This window comes from Anomalospiza imberbis, chromosome 25 (assembly GCF_031753505.1).
Source record: "Anomalospiza imberbis isolate Cuckoo-Finch-1a 21T00152 chromosome 25, ASM3175350v1, whole genome shotgun sequence".
Lineage (NCBI taxonomy): Eukaryota > Metazoa > Chordata > Aves > Passeriformes > Viduidae > Anomalospiza > Anomalospiza imberbis.
In genome coordinates, this window is record NC_089705.1 from 3586381 (window position 1) to 3602810 (window position 16430).

A 16430-nucleotide genomic window follows, 5' to 3' on the forward strand; every position below is an offset into this window, starting at 1 on the left:
GGCAAAGCAAGGGGCACCTGTCCCCTGGGGTTGCCTTCACTGGGCTGGAGATGCCCCTCAGAGGAGCTGGGTGGGGGTGGCCTGGGTAGGTGCATGACAGCGGTGTCTGGGGGACAAAGGTGCTGCCACCAAGGGGGTAAATCCCCAAAAGTTGGCACCCCAAAGGTAAAGCACGTGCTGGGACGGGTGTTTACACAGTGAGCACTCTGGGCTTGATGCAGTCACGAATGCTCCCCCTCCACTCTCTCTGATCCAGACGTGCCTGGCCACAGGCAGGGATGCCTCGGGCTATGATCCTTTGTAAAATCCCTGTGTTTCTAGTCTGGCCTTAAGCATAAACAGGAAAAGCAACAGCAATCAGAGCAGCCACAGCACAACCCTGTGTCCGACAGGTCCCCAGTAGCAGATGCAGAGACAACAGCCTCGTGCAGCTGAATGCAGCAGCCCTGCCCTGCTGCCTTTCATCTGCTGCTCATCCTCAGTACAAAAAGTGCCTGTTTTGAGGAGTTCAGCTCATTCCCTGGAGAAGTAACCTCAGTCTACTACTTATTGTCACCCCTCTGGCCATTCCTGCAGAGGAGCCTTGATCAGAAGGGCCACGAGAGCTGAACTCAGGTATTCAGGGAGGTCTGGGGAGCCCAGGTGATGCACAGAAGCTCCTGAGCCCTTTATTCACAACAAACAGAGAACCTGACAACTGCCAAACCTCCTCCTTTCAGCAACAGTGAACTGCTATTGATGTTTATTCATAGAAATTATTACTGATACAAGCAAAGCTCCACTGCACACCGTGGCCCATCCATTCTGATTTATAAATTCCAGTTGTCGGGCAAAGCAATGCCTGCAAATCTTGCCTATTGTTTGTGGGCAGAATCCCATAAAACCAGCAGAATGAGTTGTTCTGGACATTTTGCTCAAACTTGTTCACAAATAAAACTTGTCTTCTGCTGCGACAGTGCACATCACATTGCCATTCCATCTGAAACTTCAGGTGGGAATAAAAGAGATGTGGCAAGCACTGGGGTTTCTAATGGAAATCCCTGGCAGTGGTAACTGTAGGGGACTTGTAATATCCATCCTTAGGGACGATTCCTGACAGCTGATTTAACAATTCCACAATAAGTGGGCATTTTCTGACAGTAAATTCTGGCAGAAATACATATTGCACCACACTGCCAGCTCCCCATTAATGCTCCTGCACTGGTGGATGTTTTATCTCACATGTCATGAACTGGGGCCAGGGATAGGGGCAAACAATTTAATTGGATGAAGTGTCCTCCACCTCTTGTTTAGACAGTGCAGCACCTCAGTGTTGGGGACAGGATGGAAATAAACCAGAAGAGCTTTTGCTTTTGTGCTCAGATCACTATTGGGTGGATTCGTGACTGGGTCATGCTCAGGGATCCAGGTGAAGGATGTGTGTATTGGGAGCCCCAGGTTCTCTGTGTGCTCAGCAGGTTGCCCCTTGCTGGCTGGTTCACCTGCCAGGAATACGTAGGATAGGGCTTGTTTCTCACAAGAATGCTCCAGCAGTGCCATTCTCACCAGAATCCTCCAGCCTTCACATCCCTCAGGTACAATTAATGGCAGTTCCAACTCTGGAGATCTTCCTTAATGTGAAGATTATAAAAGCCCCAACAGGACCTCATGGCCCTCATTCCTCCCCTTCAGCTCACAGCTAGGTTTTTCCTGACAACATCTGTTCTTAATTCACCCCTGAATTCAATGGATATTGAATAAATCCATTGACAAAAATGATGTCTGAATTAGGGCTGAGATTGCAGGAGCTGCCGTTCAGAGCTGGACTCAGACGTTAGCACTGACCCCACTCTCTTTGAGCATCCCTGCTCCCAGCGAGTGCTTCCCTGCCCCTGGGCAGGCTCTGGGCTCTCACAGAGCACTCCCACAGCTGCCCCAGCAGCAGCCCCTCCTCTCTGAGCCCTGAGCTGCAGCAGAGCCCGACTGCCTCAGTTGTGCCTGCCCCCCTCATCCCCCATGCCCCAGGACAGCCGGGGCTGCTCTGCTGCAGGGAAAGGTGCAGGGAGCTGCAGGGGTGAGCCCAGCACACCCCTGGGACAGGGAGCAGGAGCAGGGCACAGCAGCCAAGCAAGGGGAGTAGGAAGCAGAGACAGGGCCCAAGGCAGAAAGCCCCAGTGCTGGCAGTGGCAGGAGAGACAGAGGGATGAGAGTGCCAGACCTGGGTAACAATTAAATCAGTAAAACACACACAGTATTTCTGTCTCTCAGGCAACACACACATGATTAGTTTATGTAAATACCTAACGCAGACTGGCAAAATAAGCAAAGAGGCAGCTTATTTTCCTGAATAAATATTTATCTTGGTGCTTATGATGTTGGTGGGCTCCTCCATGACCAGCCACTGCCTGCAGGTTGGTTCTGGCCAAGGTTGGGCACTGCAGGATTCCCACAGTGACCACGGCTGCACAACAGCTGTCCTGACCCACAGGCCACATCTCCCTGATAAGTGAGAACTTGGAGATAAGACTTGGCATTTTCTGATGAAAACCAAATATCTCTGCAGCAAATACGATCATCCCTGTGCTGAACGCCCGGTGAACTCACAGCTGTTCCAGCCAAGTGAAACGCTGGAACTGGGTGAATGAGGAGATCCAAACCCTTGGAGGTGTGTTGGAGAAGTGTCTGCATTTGATGTGTAGCTGCCTTGGCAGAATTCATCTTTTTGGCCTCATTTCAGCAGAACACTTAAGAACAGGCACAAGACTTGGAAGACGTGTGAGCTCCAGTAAAACAGAGGTGCAGCCTTAAGTGTTTTTGCTGGACAAGGATCTTTAAGCCAGTGGCACTTGCTCTAATTTCTCATCTTTAATAAAACCCACCTGACTGCAACAGCACAAGAGCCAGGGCTGAGTAAAGGAAGCAGCCAGAGTCTGGTAATTGACTGCCCAGTTTGGAATGTCAGAGCACAACAAATCAAAGCTTCACCCTTGGTGGGTTTGATTTAGATCCTCTCTGTCAGCAAACCCTTAATTAGAGGCCACCTTCAGAAAAATCTGCATTGATAAAAAGGATATGGAAGTGCAGCCCTGTGCTGCTTCTAATTGCTCAGGACACACCCCAGCCCAGGCTCCAGAATCCATGCTCTGTCCTGCCTGAATGTGACCTTCCCTGCAAGGACACAGGGCTGGGAGCACATCACAGGAGCTGCTGGAGCCACACAGTAAAATTTTATTTCTGCGCTAAAAGCAGTTGGATCTCTGGGCATCCATGCAGATCTCTCTCTTTTCCTTTTCTGTGGCAAAGCACAAACTCCAGGCTGCTCTTTAGCTCACTGTATCGTTCTGACAAATTTGGCCGAGGATCCCTCAGCCTGGCCATTGCCAGCGAGCTCTGACCACAGAACATTTGCTCCCTCCTTCAGAAAAACCCATAGCCAGATCCTTCAACATCTTCTTTGCCTTTCCCTGGTGAGTCAGGACACCCACACAGAAGTGATGGAGGAGGGAAAATGCTGCATTCCTTTTGCCATTTCTGCCTTGTGACTATGTGGAGCACTAAGCCAAAATTTCCAGGTGTGCTGTAAGGTGGTGGGAGCAGCCAAGCTCCAAACCTGCCAGGATGGTTCCCAGGATGCAGAACATCCCCAGCTTAGGCTGGGCAGCCACCAATGCCACTTCCAACCCCCTTCAGCTTCTGTCCATGTCACCACAACCACAGCTGCCACTATGGGCTCATTGGGAAAATATTGTTCCCATTTTCCACAGGTTTTGACAAACGCCAGTGACTGAAATGAGCTCTTCCTGTAACAGGATGATATAAAAATGTATTTCCATTTGGAAAGTGAGAAGGAAAGGAAACCAACCAAGGTGCAGCTGGAGAACCATGTTAGAACAAAAACACATAATTTTTACCCTTGTTACATAATTCCTGAAGGCCTCTGGCCTCTGTTCAGGAGCTCTAAGGGGACACACACACACACACACACACACACACACACACACACACACATACAGGTAAATGTTCAAAAGCTCATGGAGAGACTCTTCCTATTGTAAAAGACCCAGATTCCTCTATTTATAAATATTGCATGGACTTTCATCACAGATTGGCAAGGTCAAGTGAAACTTTAGTGCAACCTTTACCCCCAGCACAGGTCAGGGATCTGCTCTGGTTCCTACAGTGAACCCCCAGTTCCTGCTGAAGCAAAGTATGTTCCAGCCAGTATTGATTTAAAGTCCATGAATAATGACAAATCTACTGTATCTCTAGGTAATTATCACTCGTGGGTAATTTAGAGTTTTAATTTTCAGAACCAGATGTTAAATAAATCTTGCCCGGGCTCCTGGCATGGGGGGAGGTTCTGCTCAACTTCAGAGCTGTAATTTATGTGTCTATGTTTCCTTGGAAGTTCACAGTCTCAAAGAACGATTTGCAAAGCTCAGGCAAGGAGGGTGATATTGAGGAAACATTGGACGTGTTTACTTGTGGCTTTTAAGAACCTGGATGAATGTTTAGTGAGAGGAACGAACGCAGCTCTTAGCCAACAGAAAGAGGGTGTATGTGGTCACTCGTTGAATTAACACACAAATTAGTAAATAACAGAAATGATAGAAACAACCACAATTCATACAAGCTGTCAGGGTAAAGAATATGCTCAGCTGAAATTCTTCACGGAGCTCAGACCAGTCCAGCAGAATGGGCTGAGGAGTCCATCATTAAACAGTGTTTCCTCAGAGGGTCTCACCTCCACACCTCCCTCCCGCCCGCCCGCAGGCACCGAGCGTTCCTGCCTAAGACTGAGCCTCTCAAGCTGTATCATGAAATGACTGAGGGAAAGGAAATTGAACCTTTTACCTCACACTGCCACAGTATGGCTCCCTGCAGCTCCATCCACACCCTCCCCCCCTCTTGCATCAGCGTGAAAGGCAGGACAACAACAAATGAAAGGAAGGATGACAACAACAACAACAACAAACCACTGCTGCCAACAGCAGGGTCTGCACACAGGCTACTCGCTGTTATAGAGTCTTGTGGTGAGGAGCAAGCAAGACAAGGGTCACTGACACTTCAGAACTCTGTAAAATCTGATTTTTCTGACCATTTCAGAAGAGCTCGTGGCATCGGGGCAGAAGCTGCAGAGGCTGTAACACCTCCATTTGGTCGTGCTGTGTTTTACAGGGAACATTATACCCCCAACATCTGTATTTCACAGCAAATGTGTACCACAAGTGCAACAGCAGGGGGGAACCCCAGGGCTGCTCTTTGGGAGTTTTTGGCCTGTTTCTGCTGTGTGAGAGATGTGGTGTCTCCAAGGGGATGGAAACACCTTGATTTGTAACTCCTCCTTTCTCCCTGTCTGGGTCCCCTTGTCGCTGTTGAGGCAGGACAGGAATAATGAGACTCCAAGATCAGAAGGCAAGAATGAACTGTTTGTTAACAAGTACTTCGTTCTTTTATAGAGAACACCGTGAGGACGAACTTCATTGGTCCTAGAGTAAAAACATCTCACACCATTGGTGCCCTATGAATAGCACACGGTGGTAGAACATATCTATAAACAATATGAACAGAAGGAGAGATAATAATTGTTTACATTCCTCTCAGACTTTTTCCCAGGCTTAGCCTAGCAGAAATCTCTCTCCTTTTCTCTCTGACTGAACAGAGAATATCTATATCCCCTCCCTCTGTGCTGTTTGCAGAAAGCTGACCTGGCCGTGGCTCCTCTGACCATCACTCACGTCAGGGAGAAAGCCATTGACTTCTCCAAGCCCTTCATGACCCTGGGCGTCAGCATCCTGTACAGGAAGCCCAACGGGACCAACCCCAGCGTGTTCTCCTTCCTCAACCCTCTCTCTCCTGACATCTGGATGTACATCCTCCTCGCCTACCTGGGGGTCAGCTGTGTGCTCTTTGTCATAGCCAGGTAAGGGGTCCCTGCTGGGAGCTGCAGCACCAAACCCTTGTCACCCCTGAGATCCCCTCTGCTCCATCACCATGGGCTGGCTGCTCACCTTCACACACTCACAGTATGAAAGAATTTCAAGATTTCAGAAGTTTTGCAGCCTTTCCATCTCGTCAGCACTTCCTGGTGTATGAAAAGAAGTATCTCTGCATCATTGTCCATTCATGCTCACTGCTCACACCTTTCCCAGCCTCTGCTGGGACCTGAGCTCCCATCTCCCCCACCATTTCCCACTTCTGTCTCTGATCCCTCCACCAGTAAAGCTCACACAAACCCTTCCCTATATCAAAAGAATGGAGAAGCCGTTGCTACGGATCAGACAATGTGTCTGTTTACAAAATTAATATGCATCTAATTAGCATGTTTAAATCCTCTATGTTTAAAAGTAGAATTTGCATACATTTGCATGACTTGTTAATTCCACAGGGCCTTTGATGAGACACAGTCCAGGGTTGCTCTCAATCCATGACCCCACCTTTTCAAATCAAAACAAAGCACCTACCCCCTCCTGCAGGCAGGTGCCCTGCATGACCACACACAGCCCTTGATGGAATATTTTGCATAAACACCATTTCCAGGAAAGATTCCTCAGCCCACTCTGCAGTTTGATGCTCACTTCTCATTATTTCCAGTTGAATTTATACCACTGGGCATTTCAGAACCCTCCCTGTTTTGGTCTGGGGGTCCATGCAGACACTCTTTCCCAAGGTCTGCTGTGCTACACCTCCCTGGGACCACCCATCAGAAACCTTCCTCCCTCATCCACTGACCTGAGAGAGTCAAAGGAAGGATCAGATACAGAGCTGGAGCAAGCAGACTCCATTAACCCTGATGGTACAACAAATCTACAATTTTCAGCATCCCTCAGTCCAGGGAGGCATTTAGAGCAGATTTTCTGCATTTACTCTGTCATATCCTAATTACACAGAACAGAAGAGCGAGCTGGGCATGAGTGCTGTGAGCACCTGCAGTGCTCACATTAGGAGCTTGTTTTTTTCCAGCTCATAATGGCCAGATCCAGCCCAGATTGTCCAGACCCCACTTTCAAAGCATATTAAACATGCATGGTGAGGCAGGTACATCCTCTGACCCCCTCCTCTGCACAGGGGCAGAGCTGGACATTTGTTTTCCTCTCAGAGGACATGAAGGACCCTCCCTGACGCAATTGCCCTCCTGCCTTGTCTTTGCTGTGCCTCCTCACCCAAGCGTGTCAGGGATAACCAGGTGCTCTCAGCAGCACAAGACTCTTCCCTGGGGATATGGACCCAAGGTAACCATGAGAAGGACAATCCTGTGGTGGCTGATAGAAAGCCCTTGGCTGTGTGTCCCTGTCATCCAGGCCGGGCACAGCTGAGTGCGCTGTGCTCCCACAGCGCCGCTGGCTTCGATGGCACCAGGCACCAGCCTGCTCGTGTGCCCTGCAGACACAACTCAAACACAATTTTACATCTAGCAGCTTCTTTTTCCCAGCTCATAATGACCAGATCCAGCCCAAATTGTCCAGATCCCACTTTCGAAACATGTTAAATGTGCAAATTGTATCTGCACGTGAAACGCTGCAGAAAGGCTGAAGGGAATGCTGGGACAGGCCCTGATGTGGAAGTCCCTCACTCACCACTTTGCACAAACAGGGATTACCTGGCCTTGGTTTTTGGCTGATGTTGAGGGATGAAAACCTGAAGAACTGTAGCTTTGTCTCAGGTTTTATTATGAAATGACCCTCAGCATCTCACTCCATCATATCAATTATGATGTGATAGAACAATTTTTCCCTATCAGGCTATTTTTTGGACTAAATTCAACACATAAAATATTGCAATTACAGTTTCTTTTTCACATTTTGCTCCTGACATTTCTTCTGTCATCCTATTCTTTCAAATAACACCAAGTACTCGGGGTAATTAAAATTCTGCAGGAATGGTCCTTTAACACATAGAGATGGAAGGCAAGAGATTTCACAGGGAAAATATTTATTGCATTCAGAAGTAATGGAAACAATATCTGCTTTTGACCCCTGCAAGGCCTCTGAAATCCAATTCTCAGAAGAAAACCACAATCAAAATAGAAAATCCTTAATTCAGAGACATGACTCTTCTGAACTAGGCACCAGAGCCCTCTGCTCATGCCCATAACCATAGGTCAATGCCACTTAAAACAGACTCAGGAACTATTTAGAGGCAGGCAAAGGATGGATTTGGTCCATCTGTCATTTTAATCAGCCTTTCTTCGCTATTGATGGAGACCCTGCTCCCAGCCAGCCCCCAGAGAGCCATCAACACTGGCTGTCCCCACGGCTCTGTGAGTGCTGTGTCTGGAGGCTCTGGTGCCAGGCTGGCACCTTTCCTCAGGCTCACACGGCCTCCAAATTACACCAAACCCCTCTGGCTGCCTGGCAGGGTAGGTGGGTTTAATCTTCATCCTAATTGCAGCGAGGTCTGGGTCATCCATTGAAAATTTCTCTGGAGACGCAATTTAGACTCAAAAGTATTTTGTGTTAGATCTTTTAAACTTCTTCAAAATGCTTCAATTTCCCGCCCAAAAATCCAAAAGAGACAGAAGGATGATCCCAGTTTTTGATGAAATATTTCTCAGAGCCCACAGTGCATGTGAGGATGAGGGAAGCCAGTCACAGAGAGCCCTGAGTTCCCCCATTGATTTGAGCTCTGGCTCTACGGAGTCAACAAGCTCCTCTCCTTCCTTCCTTCGTTACCTCTTGCTTCCACTAATGGTTTCTCTGCTCAAGCACTGGAGGCTGTTGCTGCTTTGCAGATTTTTGAATATTTCTCTGTCATATGAGCTGCACCAGTAGATTTTCACTCAGACCTTGCAGCTCTCCAGCGTGTCATCTTGCCAGGCTCATTGATCTTACCTATTCCCTTTCCTTTTCATAGTCTTTCATTGTCAGCCCAAGAAAGTTTTAATCTAATTCCTGAACTCTGGCTTTATCTGACAGAAAGGACCAAGACACCATCCTTTATCCACTTCTGGTGTGAATCTATAGCAAGTTCCCAGGAATAAGCAGCACATAAAGCCAGGTCTGAGTTCAGCCTGGTTCTTGTTTCCTTGCTGATTTCCTCTGATTTAGAGAGCAGAGGAGGGTGAGCAGCAAGGACAGCCCAACCATTACCTAGATGAACAAGCAGCAATGTCAGGGTGCAGCCTGAGCAGGACCTGTGGTTCCACACCCCAAACCCAGCCCAGGGAACAGTCCCTGCCACGGGAAGGTGAGATAAACCAGGGAGGAACGGAGACCTCATTGGATTGTGCCTTGAAGGTGGAAAACAGAAGCAAAAAGCGGAGCAGCTGTGCCCAGGGTAATCCTTTCTAAAGCCACAAGAGCTGTGGGCTGTGCCTTGTCCATCCTCAGGGATGGTCTTCCCCCAGACCCCTCCCATGCATGGCGCTGCTCCGGTCGCGTGCTGGGACCATGGCTCTGCACTGACACGTGCCCGGGGCAGGTTCCAGTGCCAGGAGGTTCCTGGCAGAGAGCTGGGGCCCTTCTCCAAACAAATCCAACTGTCTGAGCGAGGCCACCCCTGGAATTGAGCCATGAACCCTCTCCTTGGGTGGTGGCGCATCTGGTGGAGAATTACAGAGGGAAACATCTCCTGATAGAGGCTGTGGGCTGGGCTTTGAGAAGGGGCTGTTGTGAATCTCCAGGGATTCCAGAAGGAAGCGGAGATGATAATTAATGCCTGGTTCAAAAGCAATTATACCAATTATGTTTTTAATTTAATCTCTGCAAAATTTGGGACTCTCGGAAAATGTAAATAAACTGCTCTAAAAATATTAACATCTCTCCTGTTTAGCATCCTCCCCTGATCCTGGCTAAACGAGCTCATTCCCAGCAGTGCTTGCCTGCCAGTCTTGGGCAGAATTTGCAGAGCTATTCCTAGGAAATTCCCTCAGTCTTGCTCAGGAACTGCAGGGCTATCCATGGAAATTCATCCCCACAGGGAATAAGTTTCTGCCACTACCCACCACAGGGCCGAGTGACATCCACAATCCACAGCAATCCACAGCGAACTGCCACCACATTCCAGTGTTCTGCCAGTGCCCTGACTGGGCCAAACTCCTGCTTGTCAGGATGGTGGAAGGCTCTACTTCTCAGTGACCTACATCCCACCCTGATTCCCATGTGCATTGGTGGGAGAATCTCCTGAAATACCAGTTTGTCCCTGCTGTTGCTGCAGAATGACCAAGGCTTCTCCTTAGTTGATCAAAAATGCCATTTTTCCCACGTTTTTGAACTGTTACATACAAGAGGTTACATGTCTGGATCCCATCCCATCCCATCCCATCCCACCATCACGTGCTCCAGGTGCTGTTGTAAGACACAGTAGTGAAAAGATGATCCAAAGTGACCAAAGGCTCTGGGGAAGCCACCTGAGACACCTCAGCAGGGCTTGGCTTCCCAGGTCTCTGCTCTCCAGAATGCAGGACACGGATGTACAGCTGTGTGGGTGACCTGGGCTGAATTTGCCTTTTTCTCTATAAAGCTGTGCACCAGAGGGTCAGCAGCCCCTGCACAGCAGCACCAGAGGCATTGAGACTCCTTTTTTCCAATTCCTTTAGAGTCTTGTCCTGCCACATCCCAACTAACTGATGCCTTAAGATTTTAGCCTTTATATTTTTCAAATGCTGTGCTGCATTAGTGCATAACTCCATATGAAGTGTTAGTTAAATGTCTGCACATTTTGGTCAGACAAAACAATCACTTTAGTATAAACAAAAGTGAAACAGGGGGAGCAAACTGGGAGTATTTTACATCATTACCTGAAGTTGTAATTGGAGGATTAACCCCTGATATGTAAATGGACCAAACTTGTATCTGTCAGAAAAACTCGTGACCATTGTCCAGCTTGGGTGTAGCCTCTGGGAGGCTTTGACTGCCCAGGGTGCATCTATTGGAGGCTTTTAATAAATACCTACTCTTATTCTCTTAATCTTGACTGGTTCTAGGGAGCCACTCCAAGGCACCCTGACGAGCTCTGGTTTCCCTGTTTGCTGCAGGTTCAGCCCATACGAGTGGTACGATGCCCACCCCTGCAACCCGGGCTCGGACATCGTGGAGAACAACTTCACCCTCTTGAACAGCTTCTGGTTCGGGATGGGAGCGCTGATGCAGCAAGGTAGGGGGGCACCCACCTGCTCTTAGGGCTTTTTACATTGAAAATTTGTTTTGGATGCAACCTCCCGGCACCTCATGGCCCCTGCAGCTACAAGGAGGAGCACTGCCTTCATCTCCCTCAGCTGCTTCATCCCCCCACATCCCACAGACTCTGCAAATTCCTGATTCTGTTAATTCAAACCATTTGTTCAGTTTAAGGTCTCTGACGTGGCTCTCTCTATTCTAAATCAACTTTTCCAGCAGACAGTGTGCCTTGCTCTGTGCTCCATCCCCACTTTTCCCCTCCCCTGGTCATTCTGAGCAGTGTGAGATGCCCTGAAGCTCCCCCAGCCTGGGCAAAGGCAAGGAGCTGCCCTGGGAGCCTGTGCCCAGCAGCCCCTCAGGAGAGCTGTCAGTGGCACTGGTGTGAGCCACCACGGTCACAGGGACCTCAGAAATGGGATAGGGATGGGATTACATCCCTGTGTGTGAATGGAATAGAGAGATGCAGTGAATAGAATAAATCTGTTCAGAAGGCAGCAGTGGGGGAGCTTGGGAGCAGCTCTGAATAAGGAACGAAATTCAACTGCGATCTAATTGCAGAAAATCCAGGAATAGAAATAAGTGGAAAATGTCAAACATTTGTCACACTTTAATTTACCGTGTATCAGTGGTTATATCCAGAGAGCAAAAGAAGCACAGCCTTGGCTCAGTGGCAGGCACAGAGCTCCTGCTCTGAGCTCCACTGCTGCCTGTAATAGAGATTCCTCCTGGATCTCAGCTGCCCTCATGGACAGTGACAGTTCCCAGCAAGAGGGTTTAGCAGGATGAATCATCCCTCTTATCAGATGCTGATAAATGAAAAGAGCTATATTCTTTTTAACTCAATTCTGCATCTGAGAAGAAAAATATTTCAAAGCCAGACTGATGTCACAGCATCCAATGCATCAAAGGGCCGGAGATGGAAGAGGGAAGAAGCAGGATCTTGAGGAGAAGCAAAGCACCCTCAATATCCAGGACTCCTCCTCTTCCTGGTGTCTCCTTGCTGCACTCTGAAGGGGGGAAGAAAACTACACCCCATGCTCTGCTTTGATGCCACACTGCCTAAAATTGCTTTGCAAAGCTCAATTTTTGTTGTACTTTCCAGGCTGATAAATCCTCTGAGCACAGCTGTTTCAAACCCAAAGCTCTTGCCTGGCTTTAAAAGGTGTTTTGGGTGATTACAAAAATAGCACAACCCATTTAGACCTTCATGTCTGCTCAATAAAAGTCATTCCAGACCCACTACACCTTTTATGCTGTAACATCTCTGCTTCCCCACTTCTGACTGGCATTCAAAGCCCTGGACCCTGATAGTTCCTTTCTCTTGGTGTTTGATTTTTTTTTTAAATCTTGTGTATTTGAACACACTCCCCAGAGTGAGTCTTTTGAAAATAATCTGTATAAAAGCAAAGCTCCTTTTAAATGGCAGAACAAAACACTCATAAAAGTTCATAAATAGCTTGCTATTTAAATCTCATAAAAGCAGCCCAGTTAATTACTTCAGTTTGGATGTTTCCTGTAAATTGGGCACTGTACCCAAGGTCAGTAATCAAGGAAGAGGGTTTTTCTGCAAATGCTACAAAAACCCTACTGATGTCCTCGCATGCAAGATGTCTGGATAATTTGCCTCAAAACCAGTTGGCTTTAATTGCATAGCTGTAACAGTTTTGACAGTGAAACATGATCATATATATATATATATATATATATATATGTATATATATATGTATATAAAATGTACATATGTATAGTAAAAATGTGGCGAACCCCAACTCAGGGAAGAAATGATGACGTCTGGCTCCAGATCAGAAGGCTGAAGGATAGATTTATTAAAACTATGCTATATTACATTAATATACTATTTAAAGAGATACTGCACTATTCTACATACTTACTTCTTACTTACCTGTCTAACTAACTCAAACTCGTGACTCTGCTGAGAGCCCAACACAGCTGGGTCCCATTGGTCACTGACCCCAAACAACCTTCACCAGGATCCAACCCAGCAGTCACCCCAGGTGAACAATCTCCACACCACATTCCACATGGGGAAAACAAAGGAGCAGAGATAAAGATTGTTTTCTCTTCTTCTCTCTGTGCTTCTCCTGAGAGACAGAATTGTGTCGCTCTGTCCAGAGAATGGGAATGTCTCACATATGGATACATAAAATGGGTTCTTTCCCTCTCTTGCCTCTCCCCTCCTTCCCCTCTCCCACCCCAGGCTCGGAGCTGATGCCCAAAGCCCTGTCTACACGGATCATTGGTGGCATATGGTGGTTCTTCACCCTAATTATCATCTCGTCCTACACGGCCAACCTTGCAGCTTTCCTGACGGTGGAGAGGATGGAATCCCCCATCGACTCGGCAGATGACTTGGCAAAGCAGACAAAAATAGAGTATGGAGCAGTGAAGGATGGAGCTACCATGACCTTCTTCAAGGTGAGACCAGGCAGAGGCTTTCTACCTTCCAGGCAGAGATGCCAACGGGAGCCAGGACAAAGATCCAAAGACAGAAATCCTCCCAGGCTGCCCCTGCTGCTCCTTTCAGCTTCTTTCAGTCTCACATCTTGCCCAGACTGAGACTGTTACTCACCTGAGTCCCACCAAGGCTAAATCCCCCTCCCTGTAGTTAACTGAAGTCACAGGTACAAAATTAAACTGCTTTTACACTTTTGCAGGCTCTACCCAATATTGGCTCAGACACCTAAAAATCTACCAAGTGCAGCTTGTATTAAAGCCCTGCAGAAAAATCTTACATTCCCTAAAGCCCTTCCCCAATTTCCACATCTGACCCATCCAGTTTCTTCCTTGCCTCTACCAGCACAGCCCCATGGAGCCCCCAGGCTGATGCAGCCAGCCTTCAGGGACACAGGAGAGCCCAAATGAAGCCCACAGCTGGACAGATGCTGCAAAGTGCCCTCCCTGACCTGTATTTTTTACAGCTGAAATATCTTTCTTGTCCTTCAGGTATTCATATCAATGTAATCCAGTTTTATTAACCTCTGAGATCCAGGGCAAGGTAATACTACCAGTGCATCACAATCCAATTGCATTAATTTTGTCTATTTAAAGCATAATTAAATTCAGAAGTCAGTCAGATTCCACCATAGCTTCAAAAATAGAAAGAAACCGAGAGATGTAAAATGACCTTTAAAACTGCTGCTGGCCTGTAAAAACCCAGTCTGAAAAGAGAGAGAATAAAGGGATAGAAATGAGGGGTGATTAAGGAATTATCACCCTGGCAAGGAAAGAGGCCTAAAGGAAGATCCCAGGCTTTGGCTCAGGAATGGGAGCTGGCTCCCCCACACCTCTGGCTCCCCCTAATGCAGAAGGAAATACATGTGACTAGCACAGTTCAGGCTTTACCAAGCAGTTTGTCCCTGGTGCTGCAAGATTTGAGCAGGCACAGGGTGATGGCAGCTTGACGAGGCCTCTGTGGTTTAATTGGCAAGACTCATTAAAGGAAGCTAGTATGCTGGATTTAAATAATAGCGGGAGCATTGTTCCCATGCAACTTCTCTTGGCTCTGATCTGGCTGAGAAGCCACTGTCCTCCCTGGATCTGTGTCCTGACTCTGACAGGCAGCAGCAGAGGTTGATAAAGAGCCACGGAGGGGGTGGTTTGATCTCTAACAATTCTGGGAATGCCCAGTTTGCCTCCTGCCACGGAGCTGCTCCGTGCAGTTCTGTCCATGGCACAGGCAGATGTGTGGTGGTGTCTTCCAAAGCCATATAACCCTGGAAGAGGCAGCAGGGAAAGGCAGGCTGTAACTGTGTGCTTTAACTGCGCTTTCCAATACGAGTTTTATATGGGAATAAAAGGAAACTGTCTCTTTTAACAATCATCAGGACACAGCATATTTATTGCTTCATATCATGATCCATCAGAATCATACTTCAGGCTTCTAACAGCCTTGGCATGGTTTATTGATGCAGCGTATTTTCCTTTTTATTATCACTGTTGTATGGAGATGAATTCTCAGGAATGTCCCTTCTGACAAGCATTTCCATTACTGGAGCAGTGGGAGCTCCCACGTGGGATGCTCTGCTCACTTGTCCTTCCTGTGCAGAGGGACATGGGAGAGACAGGGTTTCTCCCAGCTCCAACAAGATCTTTGTTCTCAGCTGGGTAATTTCTGTGGTGGTTTTGGTTCAGCTGCTCTGTCAGTGCCACCTCCATGGGGACACCTGTCACAGCATGGAGCTCCAGGTGTCAGCTGAGGATCCACCCTCCCTCAGATGGGTGGCACTGGAAGAACAGCACCTGGCTTCCCTCCCTTCCTCTACCCTGCTCCAGGGGGCTCCAGCAGAGACAGCTCCCACCAGCCAGGGCTTCTGAAGCATTCCTGCACCTCCAGAGCCTGAGCACTCCAGCAGCTCTGAACACACTGTCAGTGCTGGGACAAAAGGCTGATGGGAGCACACCAGTGAGGACCTCACCTGCTCCGTGGATTACCTATATATTTATTATATTTAGCTATACCTGGCCCAAATTGCTGCCTGGCTCGTTGTGTGGCTGCTCCCCAAATTCCTCCCCCTCACAGCAGAGTCTCGCTCCGTCATTTCTCCCTGTTAAATCAGCTGCAAGCTGCACACACCAACCTGAGCACCCCTGCCCCTCTGTCAGGGCCCATCCTGGTCCACGCTGGATCCCCCAGCAGTGCAGGAGGAGAGCACCAACCCTGATCTTGGGGAGCAATGCACAACGGGAGGAAGAGGAAGGCAGACACCTTGCACGCTGTTCCATGAGATGGTTCCCAAAGCACTGACCTGTGCTCAGGCTGCCTGAGAGCTTGTGCAGAGCTCACCAGGGACACTGCAGAAGGTCCCAATGGAACCAAGACACCTCTGGGACAGCCACACAGCAAGGGATGCTGCTCCCACAAAATTTGGCCCCATGCAGCCGAGCAAACGAAGAGAGGGAAGAAGAGAGAGCTTTACCAAACATATTGGCACATTCTGACTTCATGAAAAGAACTTCTGAGAAGCTGTTTACTCCCTGGCAATGCAGATTGAGTTACAGGAATAAACATGGATCAATTAATTTAGAAACAGCATCTAGAGTTCATTATAACTCATAAATCCTTCCCATCCTGCAGAGGATGCTGCCCCTCTGAATGGAAGGCCAGGTCTCATGTGCAGTTTGGAGTCTGGCTGTGAGTGTGTGTATGTGTGTACACAGATACCCACGCAGAAATGTTAAATCCTCAAGACTAAGTATCTTCAGTTGGTGGAAATCAATTTATTTTTTCATACAGGCTGGAATTGAAAATCTTAAGCCTGAAAGTTCCTTTCTTGCCAATTTGGCTGATAAAAAAAGCGTATATGTCTTGGCAAG

General features: G+C 48.0%; 2 protein-coding genes across 2 annotated transcripts in view; one reads left to right on the forward strand and one right to left on the reverse strand.

The window, feature by feature from the left end:
* Positions 1-16430, reverse strand: part of CDCA8 (cell division cycle associated 8) — a 438802-nt gene that overhangs the window by 345844 nt on the left and 76528 nt on the right. The window lies entirely within an intron of this gene.
* GRIK3 (glutamate ionotropic receptor kainate type subunit 3) overlaps positions 1-16430 on the forward strand; it is a 114704-nt gene that overhangs the window by 88572 nt on the left and 9702 nt on the right. The window contains exons 11-13 of the mRNA XM_068172761.1: positions 5679-5902; positions 10955-11073; positions 13315-13532. Coding sequence (XP_068028862.1) covers positions 5679-5902; positions 10955-11073; positions 13315-13532 — 561 coding nt within the window. The remainder of the gene's footprint in view (positions 1-5678; positions 5903-10954; positions 11074-13314; positions 13533-16430) is intronic.